This window comes from Panulirus ornatus, chromosome 7 (genome assembly GCF_036320965.1).
Source record: "Panulirus ornatus isolate Po-2019 chromosome 7, ASM3632096v1, whole genome shotgun sequence".
Lineage (NCBI taxonomy): Eukaryota > Metazoa > Arthropoda > Malacostraca > Decapoda > Palinuridae > Panulirus > Panulirus ornatus.
Window position 1 is genome coordinate 36,405,204 of NC_092230.1, and position 25,078 is coordinate 36,430,281.

The 25,078-nt window shown below is 40.9% G+C and overlaps 1 protein-coding gene across 1 annotated transcript in view; it reads left to right on the top strand.

Moving 5' to 3' along the window:
- The window catches only part of Nf1 (neurofibromin 1), a 1,160,697-nt gene that overhangs the window by 369,430 nt on the left and 766,189 nt on the right, over positions 1-25,078 (top strand). Inside the window, exons 13-14 of the mRNA XM_071663491.1 lie at positions 5,082-5,271; positions 10,443-10,635. Coding sequence (XP_071519592.1) covers positions 5,082-5,271; positions 10,443-10,635 — 383 coding nt within the window. The remainder of the gene's footprint in view (positions 1-5,081; positions 5,272-10,442; positions 10,636-25,078) is intronic.

Sequence of the window (25,078 nt, forward strand, 5' to 3'; positions counted from 1 at the left end):
AGGCAAGTTGTTAGAAGCAGTGAAAAGTTTCTATTGAGGATGTAAGGCATGTGCACGAGTCGGAAGAGAGGAAAGTGATTGGTTCTCAGTGAATGTTGGTTTGCGGCAGGGGTGCATGATGTCTCCATGGTTGTTTAATTTGTTTATGGATGGGGTTGTTAGGGAGGTGAATGCAAGAGTTTTGGAAAGAGGGGCAAGTATGCAGTTTTTTGTGTATGAGAGAGCTTGGGAAGTGAGTCAGTTGTTGTTCGCTGATGATACAGCGCTGGTGGCTGATTCGTGTGAGAAACTGCAGAAACTGGTGACTGAGTTTGGTAAAGTGTGTGAAAGAAGAAAGGTGAGAGTAAATGTGAATAAGAGCAAGGTTATTAGGTACAGTAGGGTTGAGGGACAAGTCAATTGGGAGGTAAGTTTGAATGGAGAAAAACTGGAGGAAGTGAAGTGTTTTAGATATCTGGGAGTGGATTTGGCAGCGGATGGAACCATGGAAGCGGAAGTGAATCATAGGGTGGAGGAGTGGGTGAAAGTTCTGGGAGCGTTGAAAAATGTGTGGAAGTCGAGAACGTTATCTTGGAAAGCAAAAATGGGTATGTTTGAAGGAATAGTGGTTCCAACAATGTTATATGGTTGTGAGGTGTGGGCTATAGATAGAGTTGTGCAGAGAAGGGCGGATGTTCTGGAAATGAGATGTCAGACGACAATATTTGGTGTGAGGTGGTTTGATCGAGTAAGTAATGAAAGGGTAAGAGAGATGTGTGTTAATAAAAAGAGTGTGGTTGAGAGAGCAGAAGAGGGTGTTTTGAAATGGTTTGGTCACATGGAGAGAGTGAGTGAGGAAAGATTGACAAAGAGGATATATATGTGTCATAGGTGGAGGGAACGAGGAGAAGTGGGAGACCAAATTGGAGGTGGAAAGATGGAGTGAAAAAGATGTTGAGTGATCAGGACCTGAACATGCAGGAGGGTGAAAGGCATGCAAGGAATAGAGTGAATTGGAGCGATGTGGTATACAGGGGTCGACGTGCTGTCAATGGATTGAACCAGGGCATGTGAAGCGTCTGGGGTAAACCATGGAAAGTTTTGTGGGGCCTGGATGTGGAAATGGAGCTGTGGTTTCGGTGCATTATACATGACAGCTAGAGGTTGTCATTCCATATGTGTCGGGGTGGCGACAGGAATGAATAATGGCAACAAGTATGAATTATGTACATGTGTATATATGTTTATGTATATGTATGTATACATTGAGATGTATAGGTATGTATATGTGCATGTGTAGACTTGTTTGTGGGTTGGTTGGGCCATTCTTTTGTCTGTGTCCTTGCGCTACTTCGCTAACGCGGAAGACAGCGACAAAGTTTTATAAATGAAATAAAAAAAATAATTTTGAATGATAAGTCTTTTTCTCATTATAATCAGTGTAATTTGTGGATAGTTTTTTCATTACAGTAAAGCTTTGAAAGTTTGTAAAATAACCAGCTGCATCAGTCAGATGCAGTTTTTCAAGGTCAGGCAGGTGCTGGTAAAACTTTAAGCACGTTTTGTAGATAACCTTTTGCTTCATCTCGGTAACTTTCATTGCTGGTTAACTTTCAATGCAGAAAGAGCCAAATGTCCATAAACTTGCTCTTAACATGATCTGAAGACAGATCATCATCATCATCAAGTAATTCAGGTCCATCTACCTGGCGCTGTAAATTTAGTTAAAAGCCACTGAGTTTACTTCTTAGAAAACTCATGAGAATTTTCTGTCAGTAGTGTGGCTTAAGGATGACTGATCACAAGCTGCCATGTCAGCAACCACCGAAGCTCAGTGCATGGCCTTGATGTATAGATATCCATACACAGGCATTGTTTGCAATTCCTTATATGAATAACCATATAAAGACATAAAGGGGTTAAAAGAGTGAGTGATTGAAGATGTCTCTAATGATGCAAACACTCAGTGCTTTGTGAGCCATTGTCCAGTTGTGTAATATAATGATGGATGTATGTCTTTACATTTGTGGTTTCAATGCTAGGTCATCAGCATGGTGAAAGGACCTTCATGTTGTGGGTTGCTAGAGTTAGGAGGTCTCATAGGAAGAGATTGTGAAGGGTTGGAGAAAGAATTTCTCCTTGGGGAACTTCATTGAAGAGTTTAAGGATTAGAGAGGTGAGGACGTTGTCAGTGAACCATCCATAAAACTCTCCCCCCCCCCCCTCTTCTCTCTCTCTCTCTCTCTCTCTCTCTCTCTCTCTCTCTCTCTCTCTCTCTCTCTCTCTCTCTCTCTCCTGTTCTGTGTGAGGATGTGGGTGGGAATTCTCTCTCTCTCTCTCTCTCTCTCTCTCTCTCTCTCTCTCTCTCTCTCTCTCTCTCTCTCTCTCTCTCTCTCTCTCTCTCTCTCTCTCTCTCTCCTGTTCTGTGTGAGGATGTGGTTGGGAATAGTGTCAAATGCTATGTTGATGTCTTTTGCCATTAGTGTTTTGGTTGGTAAATGCCATTTAGGACATATTGTGTTAAGTAAGTTTATTACAAGGTGGTGGAATGGTTGGCTCTAAAGCCAAGTGTTGGTAAGAGTGGAATATTCTCTTGTGAATCAGTTTTTCACAGAGTTTAGGTACTGAAGATACATGTGATATGCAGCAGTAGGAGGAGGTGGAGGTGAGTGATTTGGAAGATTTTAGTGTTGGTATCATAAGTTTCTGGATGTTAGGGGTATTATTGTGTTGCTAGGAGTGGTTTCAACTAGGCCAAAGTGTTTTAAATGAAAGTTTAGTATGTTGTCAGAGAGTTCTTTAAGGTTTTAATTGTATTATATCTATTTTCGGGTGTAAAAGATGGATGGGCAGTTGTTGCTGGACGGATTTTTTTGTAGGTTTTCTATGACTATCATGTTTACAGGTAAGATTGGTGTGTGGTTTATTTTTTAGTATTATCTCAGGAGTATATTTGTGTTCTTTGGGGAAGGGTTGTCTTCGGATGGTCATATGTCCTTCGTGAGTGGGGGCTGATTTGGTGCAGTAAGTTTGGAGTTGTTCCTTAACATGCACTACAGTTGATTTATGTGGGTCTTGTTTTCCATTTTGTTGAGGAAGGCATACCAGTATGCAGTTGGCCTTTCAGTGATTAGGTTAGTGATGGTGTTGTTTGGAGTCTAGATTTTGTGATCTCTCTTGTTGGTGAGTGGGTTTGTTTGTGCTTTTTTTTTAATGAGATGTGTAACTTGTGGGTAAAATTTCTTTCTGACCTTGTTGTATGTATTTTTTGCTAGCATGGTTAGAGATGTTGATGAAGTATGAGACTGCATGATTTAGGGGTGGGAAATTACTTGTACTGAAGATTTGGAGCTTTGTTTGTATTTACTGTGTGAAGTTGGCCAATCTGCTTCCCTGTGGTTTGTAAAAAGTCTTCTTGGTGGTTGGATGGGCCAGGTGGAGTGTTGTCAGGATGGGCAGTAGTAAGAGGACATTTCCATATTGTTCTGTAGGTGGACCCCTTGTATAGTGCTGCTGAGCAGATGATGATGTCTAGTAAGGTCAGCTGCTGGAGTTGGTGTGTTGGGAGTTTGGTTGGCTAGTTGGATAGATTGAGGATATTGAAGGGTTGCAGCTGGTTCAGTAGTTCCCTCTAGGATCTTGGATGTGAATGTTAAGCCAAGGAAGTTGATGAGCAGAGAAATTTCCATCAATGCTTTGCAGTTAGGGAATGTCAGGAGAGGCATGTGGAGAAGGTATGTTGGTATTGATAATGTTGGAGTTGAAACTTTTTTTTTCTTTTTATTATATTTCTAGGGTGCTGAAATTATCTGTGAACTCTATTGTACTATTAGTGGTGTTAGAGAATGATATAGTCTAGTGGACTAGTGGCATGAGTCCTCATTGTTGTTGTTTTCTTTCTTGTTATAGGGCTCTGTAGATGTAGAAAGTGTTGTATTTGAATGTTTCTGTTTTTTGGATGAGGACTGTGTGGATGCTATGTTCTTGGCATTGGTTGAGTATTTATGTGTGTGTGTTTTTGTTGCTGTTGGAGTTCATTTTTATGATGTTTAGTTTGTTGTTGAAGAATTTTTTAGTAGTAAGGTTAGTTTATGAAGATTGACTGTATTTTGTGCTGTTGTTTGTTGGGTGTTGGTAGTAGAAGTAAGGGAATTGTGAAGGGGTTTTAGGAGCTTCTGTTTGTGTGGGTATTGCATGTCCAATATAGTGTGCAGGCATTTATGGTTAGTAGAGATGTGCAGTGGAGGTGTAACCACTAAATGCTGATGGAACTTCTTTTTTTTAACCACTGTGGGCAGGGTTAGGGTTAATGTCACCAGATTGCATTGGTAGTTGGGAGATCATGACCATGCCATCATCTCCCACTTGTGAAAAGAATGTGTGAATGTGAAAAGAATTGGGTACAACCTACAGTCTAGTACAGCAGCTGGGGACAGCTTGGGTCTGTGCTTCCTAAGTGAGCAGAGTTATGTGTACGTATACATGCACAGTAATTCTAAATGCACCACTGTCATACAAAATCCACATTTTCTATATTTTAACAAAAAATATGAGCACTTCACGCAGGCACCAAATGATCATAAAAGAAAAAACAGTGACTTTAATGAATAGATAAATAAGGAAAGAATAATTATGAATAATCAGTTTTTTTATGTCAGTCCAGACTACTGTCTGATTGTTGTTCTTTGATCTAACAAATCTGTTCATGGAGAGAAAGTTTTTCATTTTTCAAAACTTGCTTTCCTCAGTTTTTGTAAAGAAATTAAGACCAGCATTACATCGGTCACTATAAAGAGAGAAAGCATTTGTTCATTAACATTTAGATTATTGATTAGATGTAGCTGTTACTCTTCTTTCTAGAAATGAGTTAGAAATTCCTCTCTGGATCATTAATTCATAATGACTTCCATAGAAATTATATTGTAAGTAAGACTTTTTAAAGTGTACAGATTTTTGTTTTGTATGTTTTCATCAGTTAGTTTCATGAGTAAAGTAAGCCTCTTTACTGCTATATGTTTTTCCTTTCATAGTAGGATAATTTATGCTTACTGCATTTCATGAATTTTTCTATTCATTAATTATTTTCTGATTTCCCCCTCCAGTTCACAAGTGCTGTTTTCAATATCACAGAAGCTCATACAGCATCAGATTGTCAATTACACAGAAATTCTAAAGTGGTTACGAGATATCCTGGTGTGCCGTAATGCATTTCTCCTTCGTCATAAAGACTATGCTAACTGTAATATTGGGGCTCACATAGCTATCTGCAAACAAGCCCATATTAAACTTGAGGTATGTTAGAACATTTGTTTAGAGAAAAATAATATTGTTTCTTTTGAAATTAATTGTTTACCTTGAATTTTGATGAATTTACTCTTGATATGTGATTGAAATTTTGTGGTGCCACACATTTTGAATCTGGTAGAATTTGTGAGTTAGTTGGCTGTATAGATATTCATGCAGAAATCAGTAATAGAAGAGTTCATGTGTGTATCTGGTAACACTGTGTATTTGCATATATATATTTATATTTTTTATTTAATTTTATTATACTTTGTCGGTGTCTCCCATGTTAGCGAGGTAGCACAAGGAAACAGACGAAAGAATGGCCCCACCCACCCACGTACACATGTATATACATAAACACCCACACACGCACATATACGTACCTATACATTTCAACATATGCATACCTGTACATACACAGACATATGCATATATACACACATACATATTCATACGTGCTGCCTTCATCCATTACCCCCGCCACACATGAAATGACACCCCCCTCCCCTTGGGCGAGGAAAAGACAACAAAGGCCACATTCATTCACACTCAGTCTCTATCTGTCATGTGTAATGCACCGAAACCACAGCTTCCTTCCCACATCCAGACCCCCCCAAGACTTCCCATAGTTTACCCCAGATGCTTCACATGTCCTGGTTCAATCCAATGACAGCCCATCGACCCCTGTATACCACATCGTTCCAATTCACTATACTCCTTGCACACCTTTCACCCTCCTTTATGTTCAGGCCCCAATTCCTCAGAATCTTTTTCATTCCATTCTTCCACCCTCAATTTGGTCTCCCACATCTCCATTCCATCCACCTCTGACACAATTATCCTCTTTGTCAATCTTTCCTCACTCATTCTCTTCATGTGACCAAACCATTTCAATACACCCTCTTCTGCTCTCTCAACCGCACTGTTTTCATTACCACACATCTCTCTTACCCTTTCATTACTTACTCAATCAAACCACCTCACACCACATATTGTCTTCAGACACCTCATTTCCAACACATCCACCCTCCTCCACACAACCCTATCTATCGCCCATGCCTCACAACCATATAACATTGTTGAAACCACTATTCCTTCAAACATACCCATGTTTGCTCTCCGAGATAACACTCTCGCCTTCCACACATTCTTCAACACTCCTAGAACCTTCTCCCCTTCCCCCACCCTGTGACTCACTTCCACTTCCATGGTTCCATATGCTGCCAAATCCTCTCCCAGATATCTAAAACACTTCACTTCCTTCAGTTTTTCTCCATTTAAACTCGCCTCCCAATTTACTTGTCCCTCAATACTGCTGAACCTAATAACCTTGCTCTTATTCACATTTACTCTCAGCTTTCTTCTTTCACACACTTTACCAAACTCAGTCACCAACTTGTGCAATTTCTCACACGAATCAGCCACCAGCTCTGTATCATCAGTGAACAATAACTGACTCACTTACCAAGCCCTCTCATCCAAAACAGACTGCATACTTGCCCCTCCCTCCAAAACTCTTGCATTCACCTCTCTAACAACCCCACCCATAAACAAATTAAACAACCATGGAGACATCACGCACCTCTGCAGCAAACCGACATGCTCTGGGAACCAATCACTTTCCTCTCTTCCTACTTGTACACATGCCTCACATCCTCGATAAAAACTTTTCAGTGCCTCTGACAACTTACCTTCCACACCATATACTCTTGATACCTTCCACTGAGCACCTCTATCAACTCTATCATCTGCCTTCTCCAGATCCATAAATGCTACATATAAACCCTTTTGTTTTTTTAAGTATTTCTCACATACATTTTTCAAAGCAAACACCTGATTCACACATCCTCTACCACTTCTGAAACCACACTATTCCTCCCCAATCTGATGCTCTGTACATGCCTTGACCCTCTCAATCAATACCCTTCCATATAATTTCCCAGGAATACTCAACAAACTTATACCTCTGTAATTTGAACACTCACCTTTATCCCCTTGGCCTTTGTACAATGACACCATACATACATTGAATATCCTCACCAACCAGTCAGTAACACAGTCACCCCCTTTTTTAATATATTCCACAGCAATACCATCCAAACCTGCCGCCTTGCCAGCTTTCATATTCCGCAAAGCTTTCACTACCTCTTCTCTGTTTACCAAATCATTCTCCCTAACCCTCTCACCTTGCACACCACCTCAACCAAAACACCCTATATCTGCCACTCTGTCATCACACACATTCAGTAAACCTTCAAAATTCTCACTCCATCTCCTTCTCACTTCACAACTACTTGTTATTACCTTCCCGTTTGCCCCCCTTCACTGATGTTCCCATTTGTTCTCTTGTCTTATGCACTTTATTTACCTCCTTCCAAAACATCTTTTTATTCTCCCTTAAATTCAATGATACTCTCTCACCCCAACTCTCATTTGCCCTCTTTTTCACCTCTTGCACCTTTCCCTTGACCTGTTGCCTCTTTCTTTTATACATCTCCCAGTCATTTGCACTATTTCCTTGCAAAACTAGTCCAGATGCCTCTCTCTTCTCTTTCACAAACAATCTTACTTCTGCATCCCACCACTCACTACCCTTTCTAATCTGCCCAACTCCCACCTTTCTCATGCCACAAGCATCTTTTGTGTAAGCCATCGCTGCTTCCCTAAATAGATCCCATTCCTCCCCCACTCCCCTTGCGTCATTTGCTCTCACCTTTTGCTATTCTGCATTCAATCTCTCCTGGTACTTTCCTCACATAAGTCTCCTTTCCAAGCTTACTGACTCTCACCACTCTATTCACTCCAATATTCTCTCTTCTTTACTGAAAACCTCTACATATCTTCACCTTTGCCTCCACAAGATCCCTTCAGTTACCCCCCTCAGCACAGTGTGGTTTCAGAATTAGTAGAGGATGTGTGGATCAGGTGTTTGCTTTGAAGAATGTATGTGAGAAATACTTAGAAAAGCAAATGGATTTGTATGTAGCATTTATGGATCATGAGAAGGTATATGATAGAGTTTATAGAGATGTTCTGTGGAAGGTATTAAGAATAAATGGTGTGGGAGGCAAGTTGTTAGAAGCAGTGAAAAGTTTTTATCAAGGATGTAAGGCATGTGTACGTGTAGGAAGAGAGGAAAGTGATTGGTTCTCGGTGAATGTGGGTTTGCAGCAGGGGTGTGTGATGTCTCCATGGTTGTTTAATATGTTTATGGATGGGGGTGTTAGGGAGGTAAATGCAAGAGTTTTGGAGGGAGGGGCAAGTATGCAGTCTGTTGTGGATGAGAGAGCTTGGGAAGTGAGTCAGTTTTTGTTCGCTGATGATACAGCGCTGGTGGCTGATTCATTTGAGAAACTGCAGAAGCTGGTGACTGAGTTTGGTAAAGTGTGTGAATGAAGAAAGTTGAGAGTAAATGTGAATAAGAGCAAGGTTATTAGGTACAGTAGTGTTGAGGGTCAAGTCAGTTGGGAGGTAAGTTTGAATGGAGAAAAACTGGAGGAAGTGAAGTGTTTTCGATATCTGTGGGTGGATTTGGCAGCGGGTGGAACCATGGAAGCAGAAGTGAATCATAGGGTGGGGAGGGGGCAATAATCCTGGGAGCCTTGAAGAATGTGTGGAAGTCGAGAACATATCTCGGAAAGCAAAAATGGGTATGTTTGAAGGAATAGTGGTTCCAACAATGTTGTATGGTTGCGAAGCGTGTGTTATGGATAGAGTTGTGCGGAGGAGGGTGGATGTGCTAGAAATGAGATGTTTGAGGACAATATGTAGTGTGAGGTGGTTTGATCGAGTAAGTAATAATAGGGTAAGAGAGATGTGTGGTAATAAAAAGAGTGTGGTTGAGAGAGTAGAAGAGGGTGTTTTGAAATGGTTTGGTCACATGGAGAGAATGAGTGAGGAAAGATTGACAAGGAGGATATATTTGTCAGAGGTGGAGGGAACGAGGAGAAGTGGGAGACCAAATTGGAGGTGGAAAGATGGAGTGAAAAAGATTTTGAGTGATCGGGGCATAAACATGCAGGAGGGTGAAAGGCGTGCAAGGAATAGAGTGAATTGGAACAATGTGCTATACTGGGGTCGCCGTGCTGTCAGTGGATGGAACCAGGGCATGTGAAGCGTCTGGGGTAAACCATGGAAAGTTCTGTGGGGCCTGGATGTGGAAAGGGAGCATTATTATATGACAGCTAGAGACTGAGTGTGAACGAATATGGCTTTGTTGTCTTTTCCTAGCACTACCTCGCACAGATGAGCAGCGAGGGGGTTGTTATTTCATATGTGGCGAGGTGGCGATGGGAGTGAATAAAGGCAGACAGTATGAATTTTATACTTGTAGATATATGTATATGTCTGTGTGTGTATATATTTATGTGTATGTTTAGATGTACAGGTATGTATATTTGCGTGTGTGGACGTGTATGTATATGCATGTGTATGTGGTTGGGTTGGGCCATTCTTTCGTCTGTTTCCTTGCGCTAGTGAGTGCGAACGAATGTGTCCTTTGTTGTCTTTTCCTAGCACTACCTCGCACACATGAGGGGGGAGGGGGTTATTATTTCTTGTGTGGCGAGGTGGCGATGGGAATGAATAAAGGCAGACAGTATGGATTATGTACATGTGTATATATGTATATGTCTGTGTGTGTATATATATGTATATGTTGAGATGTATAGGTATATATATTTGTGTGTGTGGACGTGTATGTATATGCATGTGTATGTGGTTTGGTTGGGCCATTCTTTCGTCTGTTTCCTTGTGCTACCTCGCTAATGCGGGAGACAGCGACAAAGGAAAATAAAATAAAGAAAATAAAAAAAAATGATATACATATATTATCCCTGGGGATAGAGGAGAAAGAATACTTCCCACATATTCCCTGCATGTTGTAGAAGGTGACTAAAAGGGGATAGAGCAGAGGGCTGGAAATCCTCCCCTCTCGTTTTCTTTAATTTTCCAAAACAAGGAACAGAGAAGGGGACCAGGTGAGGATATTCCCTCAAAGGCCCAGTCTTCTGTTCTTAACGCTACCTCGCTAACGCGGGAAATGACGAATAGTATGAAAGAAAAAAGATATATATATGTATATACTTTGATGGTAAAATTACGAGCAAAATTATAATATAGGTTCTTGATATCCTGTGATGTTAATGGAAGTTGTTAGTGATAATTTACATTGACAGGTTGTGTTCCTAATGTACTTGTGGAGCATTGACATCGACGCTGTGTTGGTTGCCATGTCATGCTTTGCCCTGCTGTGTGAAGAGGCAGACATTCGATGTGTATGGGATGAGGTAACTGCAACAGTGACTTACTTGCTGCCCAACTATCATGTCTACCAAGAATTAGCTGCTGCCTCCACCATTCTCACAACAGGTATGAAATACTGAAGTTCAAATAATTCACAAGCAGCTCTTTAATATAAGTATCTCTTGTCCAGGGAATAATGTTTGAAGATTTGCTAATGTTTGTAGATTATTAAGCTCAATATGCATATGTACCATAAACATCTTCACAGCAATGCATTCTAATGTTATCAAAGTACTGAATTGGAAGTGATGTTCCTCTTTTTTATATATATACCAGAGAGATTTCGCATTATGATTTCCAGAACATACTAGAGAAGAGCAGCAACACAACCTGTGTAAAGATCTATGGGCAGTTTGGGAGGTATAGCATGCCTACAGTATGGAATCTGAACTTGTCAGTGCCCTGATACCACCTTGAAGAGCACTCTGGAGGCTGACTTTTAAGTAGGTCACCCATGAATCCTGCAGAAGCTGTTTACACTGTATGGTGGTTGTGTGAAAGTCCCTGCACTGAGTGATATCTCTGTGAAACTGTTAGGCATGGAATTAGCTCCCAAACAAATGGAATTTTTTTTTAACAGAGATATAAACTACAAAGTGTATCCAAGATATGACCAAGCTACTTTGAAAACTGAACTTTCCATCCAACAAGACAGTCTGTGCCAACTGCAGAGAGAAGGTAGGGTTGACATCAGCCTGGACCTCCAGGAACTACTGCAGGCAGAGTCTATCAGAAAAAGACTCTATAATAGATATGGTATCCTTAAACCTTAGCAGCAACAGGCAGCTAAGAAACTCCATGAGTACAGCAATGTCGTCATTTGAAGAGCTGATAAAGTGGCTTTGTATGTATTTTTAGGGAAGGTATCAGTGCATGCAACATGACTGAGACACCTAAGTGGAAAGTGAACACAGTGATCAATATGGTAAACTTGAAAATGAGAGGCCTAAAGTGTTGATAAACCATTGGGAATAACAAACTCAAATGATTTTATGGTAATGTTTAAACCCATAAACTAGGGCATCCGTTGAGAATGATCATTTCCCCTATTTTCACAGCATACCAGGTTGCTAAGTGCCACAACATTATCTCATTTTATTTTTTTCATCATACTTATAAAAGTGTACAGAGGAGTTCATCAGTATGATTAAAGCTTTGAAACTACACAACATCATGGGTTATCAAGATGTGAACCTTTTCACAAATGTTTCAGTCATCAGGACAGTTAACATCATGATTAACTTATTTTTTTCTTACCACTGAAAAAACTCTCAAAATTGCTTGTAGCAGATTGAGGATGATGTAGAAACCACTTAAAACTGAGACACCATTCCATATTCCTGATGATAAGATTTATTTTCTTGTTGATGGCATAGTTGTGGGGTTTCCTCTGGGTGTCGTCTTCATGCAAGCATTCGTGTCTCTTTGAGATAGTATGTTATTGGACCAGCAAATTTTTAAGCTGATATAGACTGCTTGTAAAGTATTTCAATTAAATCTCTGCGCAGAAAATGATAACCAAACAGCATCATCATGAACAAAAGCATGGAACGAGACCAACTAGGGAGATTATAGTGAATAACACCAAAATCATTACTAGTTGCAGTGATCGGAGGAGACTACAAATATTAGAAGCAATTCATATTAGAGAGAAAGCACCTGTCTTCAACATCCAGACAAATATGACCACTGCCATACAGCCTTTTAATGGCCCACCAGTAAGACATAGACCTAAAGCTGTTTAGGACAGATGGGACATGTCACTGATCTGCCACAAGCTACTGAGTCTGCCATTTCTGGATGGGAGGAACACATCACTGACCCACTCGGTCCTGGGTTACGAAGGTCAGATAGAATCAGACAAGCCCAACCTGACCTCAACTCCACATCTAGACAGTGACAGTCTCCCTTGGCCCAACCTAGTGTATTTAGTGATGGACTTTCTATATTCCTACCTCATTTAAATTATTCTTCTGTGTTTCCTCAACTATAAGTTTTTTCTATGTTTCTGTTTCCATATTTTTTATTTAGATTGTAACTCGTACTACCCTTCATGATATTGTGAATTTGTGTTGCTTTTAGTGTTTTCCCTTACTTTTATATGCTATGTACTGTGTTTCTTTCTGAGTTTGTTTCTTATATATATTTTGTTTGTGTTTTACATATCCAAGTTTTGTGATGCAGTCCCCCCTCCCCTTTTTTTTTTTGTGGATTCCTGATGTTGCCTCTGTGAAGGGAAAAAATTGATTGAAACTAGAGAGATGATTTTGGACAGTTGGTGTTTGAGCACCCACCTAATGGTAGAATAATACTGAGAATATTAGAGAACTTGAGAAAAAAGATTGATAACTAAATATGCTGTCTTATTTGATTCTGTTTACATTAGAGAAATCTACTCCCAGCTTACACTATCATGTATATATAAATATATACATATCTTGGGATACAGGAGAAAGAATACTTCCTATGTATTCCTTGCATGTCGCAGAAGGTGACTAAAGGGGTAAGACTTGGGGCTGGAAATCCTCCCCTTCTTGTATTTCAGTTTCCAAAAGAGTATACAGAAGGAGACAATTGGGGAATGCTCATCCTCCTCGAAGGCTCTGACTGGGGTGTCTGAATGTGTTTGGATGTTAGCAAGATGAGAAGAAAGGAGAGATAGGTAGTATGTTTGAGGAGAGAAATCTGGATAAATCGAAGCTCGAGGGTAAAGGGGAAGAATGGTTTGGAAGTGTCTTGGGAGTAAAGTCAGGGGTTAGTGAGAAGACCAAAGCTAAGGAAGGAGTAGCACTACTCCTGAAGCAGGAGTTTTAGGAGTGTGTAATAGAGTGTAAGGAAGTATATTGTAGGTTAATGTGGGTAAAACTGAAAGTGGATGGAGAGAGATGGGTGATTATTGGTGGTTTTGTACCTGCTCATGAGAAGAAAGATCATGAGAAGCAAAGGTTTTGTGAACAGCTGAGTGAGTGTCAGCAGTTTTGGTGCACAAGACCAGGTATTTGTTATAGGTGATTTAAATGCGAAGATGAGTAATGTGGCAGTTGAGGGTGTAATAGGTGTACATGGTTTTTTTTTGTGTTTTGAATGAAAATGGTGAAAAGCTTTTGGATTTGTGTGCTGAAAAAAGACTGGTAGTTGGGAATAGCTAGTCTAAAAAGAGAGATATCCACCAGTATACGTATGAGAGTAGGAGCGATGGTCTAAGGGCATTATTAGATTACTTGTTAATTGATAGGCATGTAAAAGAGAGACATTTGGATGTTAATGTGCTGAGAGGGGCAGCTGGCAGGATGTCTGATCACTATCTTTTGTAAGCAAAGGTGAAGATATTAGTGGTTTTTGAAAAATAGCAGAGGGTGTTGGGGAGAAGAGAGTGGTGAGAGTAAGTGAGCTCGGAAAAGAGACTTTTGTGAGGAAGTACCAGGAGAAATTGAGTGTAGAATGGCAAAAGATGAGAGCAAATGATATAAGGGGATTGGGTTAGGAAAGGGATGTATTCAGGGAAGCAGTGATGGCGTGTGCAAGAGATGCATGTGGTATGAGAAAGGTGGGAGGTGGGCAGATTAGAAAGGGTAGTGAGTGGTGGGATCAAGAAGTAAGGTTGTTAGTGAAAGAGAAAAGAGAGGCATTTAGGCAATACTTGCAAGGAAGTAGTGCAAATGACTGTGAGATGTATAAGAGAAAGCAGCAAGAGGTCAAGAGGAAGGTACAAGGCTTGAAAAAGATGGCAGTTAACAGTTGGGGGTCAGAGAGTTTTTTTTTAAAGTTTAGGGAGAATTAAAAATGTTTTGGAAGGAGGTAAATAACTTGTGAAAGACAAGATAACAATTGGGAATATCGGTGAAGGTGGCAAGGGGAAATTAATAACAGGTGGTGACTGTGTTGTTGGCTGGTTGGTAAGGATATTCAGTGTCTGTATGGTTCATGGTGAAGTGCCTGAGGATTGGCAGAATGCATGCATAGTTCCATTGTACAAAGGCAAAGGGGATAAAGGTGAGTGTTCAAATTACAGAGGTATAGGTTTGTTGAAATCCCTGGGGATAGGGGAGAAAGAATACTTCCCACATATTCCCTGCTTGTCGTAGAAGGCGACTAAAAGGGGAGGGAGCGGGGGGCTGGAAATCCTCCCCTCTCGTTTTTTTTTTTTTCCAAAAGAAGGAACAGAGAAGGGGGCCAGGTGAGGATATTCCCTCAAAGGCCCAGTCCTCTGTTCTTAACGCTACCTTGCTAATGCGGGAAATGGCGAATAGTTTGAAAAAAAAAAAAAAAAAAAGGTTTGTTGAGTATTCCTGGGAAATTATATGGGAGGGTATTGATTGAGAGGGTAGATGCATGTACAGAGCATCATATTGGGGAAGAGGAGTGTGGTTTCAGAAGTGGTAGAGGATGTGTGGATCAGGTGTTTGCTTTAAAGAATGTATGTGAGAAATGCTTAGAAAAGGAGATGGATTTGTATGTAGCATTTATGGATCTGTAGAAGGCATATGATAGAGTTGATAGAGATGCTTTGTGGAAGGTATTAAGAGTATATGGTGTCAGAGGTAAGTTGCTAGAAGCAGTGAAAAGTTTTATCAGGGATGTAAGGCATGTGTACGGGTAGGAAGAGAGGAAAATGATTGGTTCCCAGTGAATTTCGGTTTGCGGAAGGGCTGCTTGGTCTCCATGGTTGTTTAATTTGTTTATGGATGGTGTTGCTCGGGAGGTAAATGCAAGAATTTTGGAGAGAGGGGCAAGTATGCAGTCTGTTGTGGATGAGAGGGCTTGGGAAGTGTGTCAGTTGTTGTTCGCTGATGATACAGTGCTGATGGCTGATTCGGGTGAGAAACTGCAGAAGCTGGTGACTGAGTTTGGTTAAATGTGTTAAAGAAGAAAGTTAAGAGTAAATGTGAATAAGAGCAAGGTTATTAGGTTCAGTAGGGCTGAGGGACTAGTTAGTTGGGAGTTCAGTTTGAATGGAGAAAAACTGGAGGAAGTGAAGTGTTTTAGATGTCTGGGAGTGGATTTAGCAGTGGATGGACCTATGGAAGCGGAAGTGAGTCATAGGGTGGGGAGGGGGCGAAGGTACAGGGAGTGTTGAAGAATGTGTGGAAGGTGGGAACATTATCTCGGAGAGCAAAAATGGGTATGTTTGGGGGAATGGTTCCAACAATGGTATATGGTTGTGAGGCGTGGGCTATAGTTAGGGTTGTGAGGAGGAGGGTGGATGTGTTGGAGATGAAATGTTTGAGGACAGTATGTGGTGTGAGGTGGTTTGATGGAGTAAATACTGAAAGGGTCACAAAGATGTGTGGTAATAAAAAGAGTGTGGTTGAGAGAGCAGAAGAATGTGTATTGAAATGGTTTGGCCACATGGAGAGAATTAGTGAGGAAAGACTGACAAAGATGATATATGTCTCAGAGGTGGCAAGAACGAGGAAAAATGGGAGACCACTTTGGAGGTGGAAGGATGAAGTGAAAATGATGTTGAGCAATTGGAGCCTGAACATACTGGAGGGTGAAAGGTGTGCAAGAATAGAGTGAATTGGAACGATGTGGTACACTGGGGTCGACATGCTGTCAATGGATTGGACTAGGTAGGGCATGTGAAGCATCTGGGGTAAACCATGGAAAGTTTTGTGGGGCCTGGATGTGGAAATGAAGCTGTGGTTTCGGTGCGTTATACATGACAGCTAGAGACTGAATGTGAATGAATGTGGCCTTTTTTTGTCTTTTCCTGGCTCTACCTCATGCATGCGCATGGGGGGAGGGAGTGCCGTTTCATGTGGCAGGGTGGCAACGGGAATGGATGGGGGCAGCAAGTATTAGTGTGTACATGTATATATATGTATATTGAAATGTATAGGTATGTATATGTGCGTGTGTGGGCGTTTATGTATATACATGTGTATGTGGGTAGGTTGGGGCATTCTTTCTTGTTTCCCTGCGCTTCCTCGCAAATGTGGGAGACAGCAAATAAGTAGAATGAATAAATGAATATATATAAATCAGGCGACTAGAGGGGACGGGAGCGGGGGGCCAGAAATCCTCACCTCCTTGTATTTTAACTTTCTAAAATGGGAAACAGAAGAAGGAGTCACGCGGGGAGTGCTCATCCTCCTCGAAGGCTCAGATTGGGGTGTCTAAATGTGTGTGGATGTAACCAAGATGTGAAAAAAGGAGAGATAGGTAGTATGTTTGAGGAAAGAAACCTGGATGTTTTGGCTCTGAGTGAAACGAAGCTCAAGGGTAAAGGGGAAGAGTGGCTTGGGAATGTCTTGGGAGTAAAGTCAGGGGTTAGTGAGAGGACAAGAGCAAGGGAAGGAGTAGCACTACTCCTGAAACAGGAGTTGTGGGAGTATGTGATAGAATGTAAGAAAGTAAATTCTAGATTAATATGTGTAAAACTGAAAGTTGATGGAGAGAGGTGGGTGATTATTGGTGCATATGCACCTGGGCATGAGAAGAAAGATCATGAGAGGCAAGTGTTTTTGGAGCAGCTGAATGAGTGTGTTAGTGGTTTTGATGCACGAGACCAGGTTATAGGGATGGGTGATTTGAATGCAAAGGTGAGTAATGTGGCAGTTGAGGGAATAATTGGTATACATGGGGTGTTCAGTGTTGTAAATGGAAATGGTGAAGAGCTTGTAGATTTATGTGCTGAAAAAGGACTGGTGATTGGGAATACCTGATTTAAAAAGCGAGATATACATAAGTATACGTATGTAAGTAGGAGAGATGGCCAGAGAGCATTATTGGATTACGTGTTAATTGACAGGCGCGCGAAAGAGAGACTTTTGGATGTTAATGTGCTGAGAGGTGCAACTGGAGGGATGTCTGATCATTATTTTGTGGAGGCTAAGGTGAAGATTTGTATGGGTTTTCAGAAAAAAAGAGAGAATGTTGGGGTGAAGAGGGTGGTGAGAGTAAGTGAGCTTGGGAAGGAGACTTGTGTGAGGAAGTACCAGGAGAGACTGAGTACAGAATGGAAAAAGGTGAGAACAAAGGAGGTAAGGGGAGTGGGGGAGGAATGGGATGTATTTAGGGAAGCAGTGATGGCTTGCGCAAAAGATGCTTGTGGCATGAGAAGCGTTGGAGGTGGGTTGATTAGAAAGGGTAGTGAGTGGTGGGATGAAGGAGTAAGGTTATTAGTGAAAGAGAAGAGAGAGGCATTTGGACAATTTTTGCAGGGAAATAATGCAAATGAGTGGGAGATGTATAAAAGAAAGAGACAGGAGGTCAAGAGAAAGGTGCAAGAGGTGAAAAAGAGGGCAAATGAGAGTTGGGGTGAGAGAGTATCATCAAATTTTAGGATAAGTTTTAGAATAAAAAGATGTTTTGGAAGGAGGTAAATAAAGTGTGTAAGACAAGAGAACAAATGGGAACTTCAGTGAAGGGGCTAATGGGGAGGTGATAACAAGTAGTGGTGATGTGAAAAGGAGATGGAGTGAGTATTTTGAAGGTTTGTTGAATGTGTTTGATAATAGAGTGGCAGATATAGGGTATTTTGGTCGAGATGGTGTGCAAAGTGAGAGGGTTAGGGAAAATGATTTGGTAAATAGAGAAGAGGTATTAAAAGCTTTGCGGAAGATGAAAGCCGGCAAGGCAGCAGGTTTGGATGCTATTGCAGTGGAATTTATAAAAAAAAGGGGGTGACTATATTGATGACTGGTTGGTAAGGTTATTTAATGTATGTATGACTCATGGTGAGGTGCCTGAGGATTGGCGGAATGCTTGCATAGTACCATTGTACAAAGGCAAAGGGAATAAAAGTGAGTGCTCAAATTACAGAGGTATAAGTTTGTTGAATATTCCTTGGAAATTATATGGGAGGGTATTGATTGAGAGGGTGAAGGCATGTACAGAGCATCAGATTGGGGAAGAGCAGTGTGGTTTCAGAAGTGGTAGAGGATGTGGATCAGGTGTTTGCTTTGAAGAATGTATGTGAGAATTACTTAGAAAAGCAAATGGATTTGTATGTAGAATTTATGGATCTGGAGAAGGCATATGATAGAGTTGATAGAGATTCTTGGTGGAAGGTATTAAGAATATATGGGGTGGGAAGCAAGTTGTTAGAAGCAGTGAAAAGCTTTTATCGAGAATGTAAGGCATGTGTACGTGTAGGAAGAGAGGAAAGTGATTGGTTCTCAGTGAATGTAGGTTTGCGGCAGGGGTGTGTGATGTCTCCATGGTTGTTTAATTTGTTCATGGATGGTGATGTAAAGGAGGTGAATGCAAGAGTTTTGGAGATAGGGGCAAGTATGAAGTCTGTTGTGGATGAGAGAGCTTGGGAAGTGAGTCAGTTGTTGTTCGCTGATGATACAACGCTGGTGGCTGATTCATGTGAGAAACTGCAGAAGCTGGTGACTAAGTTTATTAAGTGTGTGAAAGAAGAAAGTTAAGAGTAGATGTGAATAAGAGTAGGGTTATTAGGTACAGTATGGTTGAGGGTCAAGTCAATTTGGAGGTAAGTATGAATGGAGAAAAACTGGAGGAAGTGAAGTGTTATAGATATCTGGGAGTGGATTTGGCACGGATAGAACCATGGAAGTGGAAGTGAATCATAGGGTGGAGGAGGGGATGAAAACTCTGGGAGCATTGAAGAATGTGTGGAAGTCAAGAACATTATCTTTGAAAGCAAAAATGGGTATGTTTGAATAAATAGTGGTTCCAACAATGTTGTCTGGTTGTGAGGCATGGGCTATGGATAGAGTTGTGCGGAGGAGGGTGGATGTACTGGAAATGAGATGTTTGAGGACAATATGTGGTGTGAGGTGGTTTGATCGAGTAAGTAACGTAAGGGTAAGAGAGATGTGTGGTAATAAAGAGTGTGGCTGGGAGAGAAGAGGTTGTTTTGAGATGGTTTGGTCACATGGAGAGAATGAGTGAGAAAAGATTGACAGAGGATATATGTGTCAGATGTGGAGGGAACGAGGAGAAGTGGGAGACCAAATTGGAGGTGGAAAGATGGAGTGAAAAAGATTTTGTGTGATCAGGGCCTGAACATGCAGGAGGATGAAAGGCGTGCAAGGAATAGAGTGAATTGGAACGATGTGGTTTACTGGGGTCGACGTGCTGTCAATGGATTGAATCAGGGCATTTGAAGTGTCTGGGGTAAACCATGGAAAGTTGTGTGGGGCCTGGATGTGGAAAGGGAGCTTTGGTTTCGGTGCACTATTACATGACAGCTAGAGACTGAGTGTGAATGAATGGGGCGTTTGTTGTCTTTTCCTAGCACTACCTCGCACACATGAGGGGGGAGGGGGTTGTTATTTCATGTGTGGCGAGGTGGCGATGGGAATGAATAAAGGCAGACAGTGTGAATTATGTGCATGTGTATATATGTATATGTCTGTGTGTGTATATATATATGTATACTTTGAGATGTATAGGTATGTATATTTGTGTTTGTGGACGTGTATGTATATACATTTGTATATGGGTGGGTTGGGCCATTCTTTCGTCTGTTTCCTTGCACTACCTCGCTCACGCGGGCGACAGCGACAAAGCAAAAATAAAAAAAAGATAAAATAAATAGATGGGATTCCAACTGGTTTTGTATTCGAATTTTCTGTGAACTGATGAGTCACTCGTATTACATCTTTTGATATCTCATTATCCTTGAGTGTGTTTCTAATATGCAAGTTTATTTTATCATTTAGGTGCTCACTGCCTTTTGAGCTGAGAACTGATTTTTTTGTTCTCTTGACATGCTGCATATCTCCTTGGGGTTATTTTCATACTTTTCTCCCACTTTATATTTTGAAACTTCTGATTTTTTTTTTTTTTTGTAATATTAATTTTAGTAATTTTGGATTCCTTTCAATGTTTTGTATTGCATTTCTTCATCTGATTTCTGTTCTTTTCTTTGAGAAGCTGTTTTTACTTTCTTTAGTAAATTTTTTCTCAAGCTCTTTTATTCTTGTCTCTTTTGTTGCAATCCATTTCTTCTTTAAGCTTTTCTTCTATTCATCCAGTGTTTTGTAATTCTTAGTGTCTTCCTTTTGTGGTATTAGCCTTCTGATTATATCTTATTTTCCCAAATTATTCTTTTATATTTGTTTTTAGATTACTGCCCTTCAAGATCTCATTCCAGTTTGCGTTTAAAATCTATTCAGTGATCACACTCCGGTCTGTTATGTCATGGTGAAAAATTAATGTGCATATTTGTTGCAGTTTTTGGTTGTTGTAACTCATTCACAATCATTTATTTTCATACTGTATGATATGATGATTTCTGTGATATACTCATCTGACACATCTGTTTTATGCACTTCTATATTTGTAAACAATGTCTTGTCATATGCAAGGATAGGATATATCATGTTCCCACTCATTGATTTGAGGTTTACTCGTACAAGGTTGAATGATTCACAGAGATTTCTTAGCCTTTAGAACTGTTCGTAGTCAAATGCTTGACCCTTATTCCTTTCCTTGTATTTGTATTTGCATCCATATTCTGCTCCTTCTTGATGTTCAGTAAAATGGAAATTAAAGTCATGCATACACATGTAATTATAGCATCTGGTTTTCCTCCATTTTTTGTATCTGGTATCATTCTGTATATATATATATATATGGATGGATGTGCTGGAAATGAGATGTTTGAGGACAATGTGTGGTGTGAGGTGGTTTGATCGAGTAAGTAACGTAAGGGTAAGAGAGATGTGTGGAAATAAAAAGAGCGTGGTCGAGAGAGCAGAAGAGGGTGTTTTGAAATGGTTTGGGCACATGGAGAGAATGAGTGAGGAGAGATTGACCAAGAGGATATATGTGTCGGAGGTGGAGGGAACGAGGAGAAGAGGGAGACCAAATTGGAGGTGGAAAGATGGAGTGAAAAAGATTTTGTGTGATCGGGGCCTGAACATGCAGGAGGGTGAAAGGAGGGCAAGAAATAGAGTGAATTGGAGTCATGTGGTATACAGGGGTTGACGTGCTGTCAGTGGATTGAAGCAAGGCATGTGAAGCGTCTGGGGTAAACCATGGAAAGCTGTGTAGGTATGTATATTTGCGTGTCTGGACGTGTGTATGTACATGTGTATGGGGGGGGGGGGTTGGGCCATTTCTTTCGTCTGTTTCCTTGCGCTACCTCGCAAACGCGGGAGACAGCGACAAAGTATAAAAAAAAAAAAAAAAAAAAAAATATATATATATATATATATATATATATATATATATATATATATATATATATATATATTTTTTTTTTTTTATACTTTGTCACTGTCTCCCGCGTTTGCGAGGTAGCGCAAGGAAACAGACGAAAGAAATGGCCCAACCCACCCCCACACACATGCACATACACACGTCCACACACGCAAATATACATACCTACACAGCTTTCCATGGTTTACCCCAGACGCTTCACATGCCTTGATTCAATCAACTGACAGCACGTCAACCCCAGTATACCACATCGTTCCAATTCACTCTATTCCTTGCCCTCCTTTCACCCTCCTGCATGTTCAGGCCCCAATCACACAAAATCTTTTTCACTCCATCTTTCCACCTCCAATTTGGTCTCCCACTTCTCCTCGTTCCCTCCACCTCCAACACATATATCCTCTTGGTCAATCTTTCCTCACTCATTCTCTCCGTGTGCCCAAACCATTTCAAAACACCCTCTTCTGCTCTCTCAACCACGCTCTTTTTATTTCCACACATCTCTCTTACCCTTACGTTACTTACTCGATCAAACCACCTCACACTACACATTGTCCTCAAACATCTCATTTCCAGCACATCCATCCTCCTGCGCACAACTCTATCCATAGCCCACGCCTCACAACCATACAACATTGTTGGAACCACTATTCCTTCAAACATAGCCATTTTTGGTTTCGGAGATAATGTTCTCGACTTCCACACATTCTTCAAGGCTCCCAGGATTTTCACCCCCTCCCCCACCCTATGATCCATGTCCACTTCCATGGTTCCATCCACTGCCAGATCCACTCCCAGATATTTAAAACACTTTACTTCCTCCAGTTTTTCTCCATTCAAACTTACCTCCCAATTGACTTGACCCTCAACCCTACCATACCTAATGGAGAAAAAAAAAAAAAATATATATATATATATATATATATTATCCCTGGGGATAGGGGAGAAAGAATACTTCCCACGTATTCCCTGCGTGTCGTAGAAGGCGACTAAAAGGGAAGGGAGCGGGGGGCTGGAAATCCTCCCCTCTCGTTTTTTTTTTTTTTTTTTCAAAAGAAGGAACAGAGAAGAGGGCCAGGTGAGGATATTCCCTCAAAGGCCAAGTCCTCTGTTCTTAACGCTACCTCGCTATCGCGGGAAATGGTGAATAGTATGGAAAAAAAAAAAAAAAATATATATATATATATATATATATATATATATATATATATATATATATATATATATATATATATTATCCCTGGGGATAGGGGATTAAGAATACTTCCCACATATTCCCTGCGTGTCGTAGAAGGCGACTAAAAGGGGAGGGAGCGGGGGGCTGGAAATCCTCCCCTCTCGTTTTTTTTTTTAATTTTCCAAAAGAAGGAATAGAGGGGGCCAGGTGAGGATATTCCAAAAAAGGCCCAGTCCTCTGTTCTTAACGCTACCTCGCTAACGCGGGAAATGGCGAATAGTTTAAAAAAAAAAAAGAAAAAAAAAAATATATATATATATATATATATATATATATATATATATATATATTTTTTTTTTTTTTTTTTTTTTTTTTTTTTTTTCTTTGTCGCTGTCTCCCGTGTTTGCAAGGTAGCGCAAGGAAACAGACGAAAGAAATGGCCCAACCCACCCCCATACACATGCCTTGATTCAATCCACTGACAGCACGTCAACCCCGGTATACCACATCGCTCCAATTCACTCTATTCTTTGCCCTCCTTTCACCCTCCTGCATGTTCAGGCCCCGATCACACAAAATCTTTTTCACTCCATCTTTCCACCTCCAATTTGGTCTCCCTCTTCTCCTCGTTCCCTCCACCTCCGACACATATATCCTCTTGGTCAATCTTTCCTCACTCATTCTCTCCATGTGACCAAACCATTTCAAAACACCCTCTTCTGCTCTCTCAACCACGCTCTTTTTATTTCCACACATCTCTCTTACCCTTACGTTACTTACTCGATCAAACCACCTCACACCACACATTGTCCTCAAACATCTCATTTCCAGCACATCCATCCTCCTGCGCACAACTCTATCCATAGTCCACGCCTCGCAACCATACAACATTGTTGGAACCACTATTCCTTCAAACATACCCATTTTTGCTTTCCGAGATAATGTTCTCGACTTCCACACATTCTTCAAGGCTCCCAGAATTTTCGCCCCCTCCCCCACCCTATGATCCACTTCCGCTTCCATGGTTCCATCCGCTGCCAGATCCACTCCCAGATATCTAAAACACTTCACTTCCTCCAGTTTTTCTCCATTCAAACTCACCTCCCAATTGAATTGACCCTCAACCCTACTGTACCTAATAACCTTGCTCTTATTCACATTTACTCTTAACTTTCTTCTTTCACACACTTTACCAAACTCAGTCACCAGCTTCTGCAGTTTCTCACATGAATCAGCCACCAGTGCTGTATCATCAGCGAACAACAACTGACTCACTTCCCAAGCTCTCTCATCCCCAACAGACTTCACTCTTGCCCCTCTTTCCAAAACTCTTGCATTCACCTCTTTAACAACCCCATCCATAAACAAATTAAACAACCATGGAGACATCACACACCCCTGCCGCAAACCTACATTCACTGAGAACCAATCACTTTCCTCTCTTCCTACACGTACACATGCCTTACATCCTCGATAAAAACTTTTCACTGCTTCTAACAACTTGCCTCCCACACCATATATTCTTAATACCTTCCACAGAGCATCTCTATCAACTCTCTCATATGCCTTCTCCAGATCCATAAATGCTACATACAAATCCATTTGCTTTTCTAAGTATTTCTCACATACATTCTTCAAAGCAAACACCTGATCCACACATCCTCTACCACTTCTGAAACCATATATATATATATATATATATATATATATATATATATATATATATGCAAGAGTTTTGGAAAGAGGGGCAAGTATGAAGTCTGTTGGGGATGAGAGAGCTTGGGAAGTGAGTCAGTTGTTGTTCGCTGATGATACAGCGCTGGTGGCGGATTCATGTGAGAAACTGCAGAAGCTGGTGACGGAGTTTGGTAAAGTGTGTGGAAGAAGAAAGTTAAGAGTAAATGTGAATAAGAGCAAGGTTATTAGGTACAGTAGGGTTGAGGGTCAAATCAATTGGGAGGTGAGTTTGAATGGTGAAAAACTGGAGGAAGTGAAGTGTTTTAGATATCTGGGAGTGGATCTGTCAGCGGATGGAACCATGGAAGCGGAAGTGGATCATAGGGTGGGGGAGGGGGCGAAAATTTTGGGAGCCTTGAAAAATGTGTGGAAGTCGAGAACATTATCCCGGAAAGCAAAAATGGGTATGTTTGAAGGAATAGTAGTTCCAACAATGTTGTATGGTTGCGAGGCGTG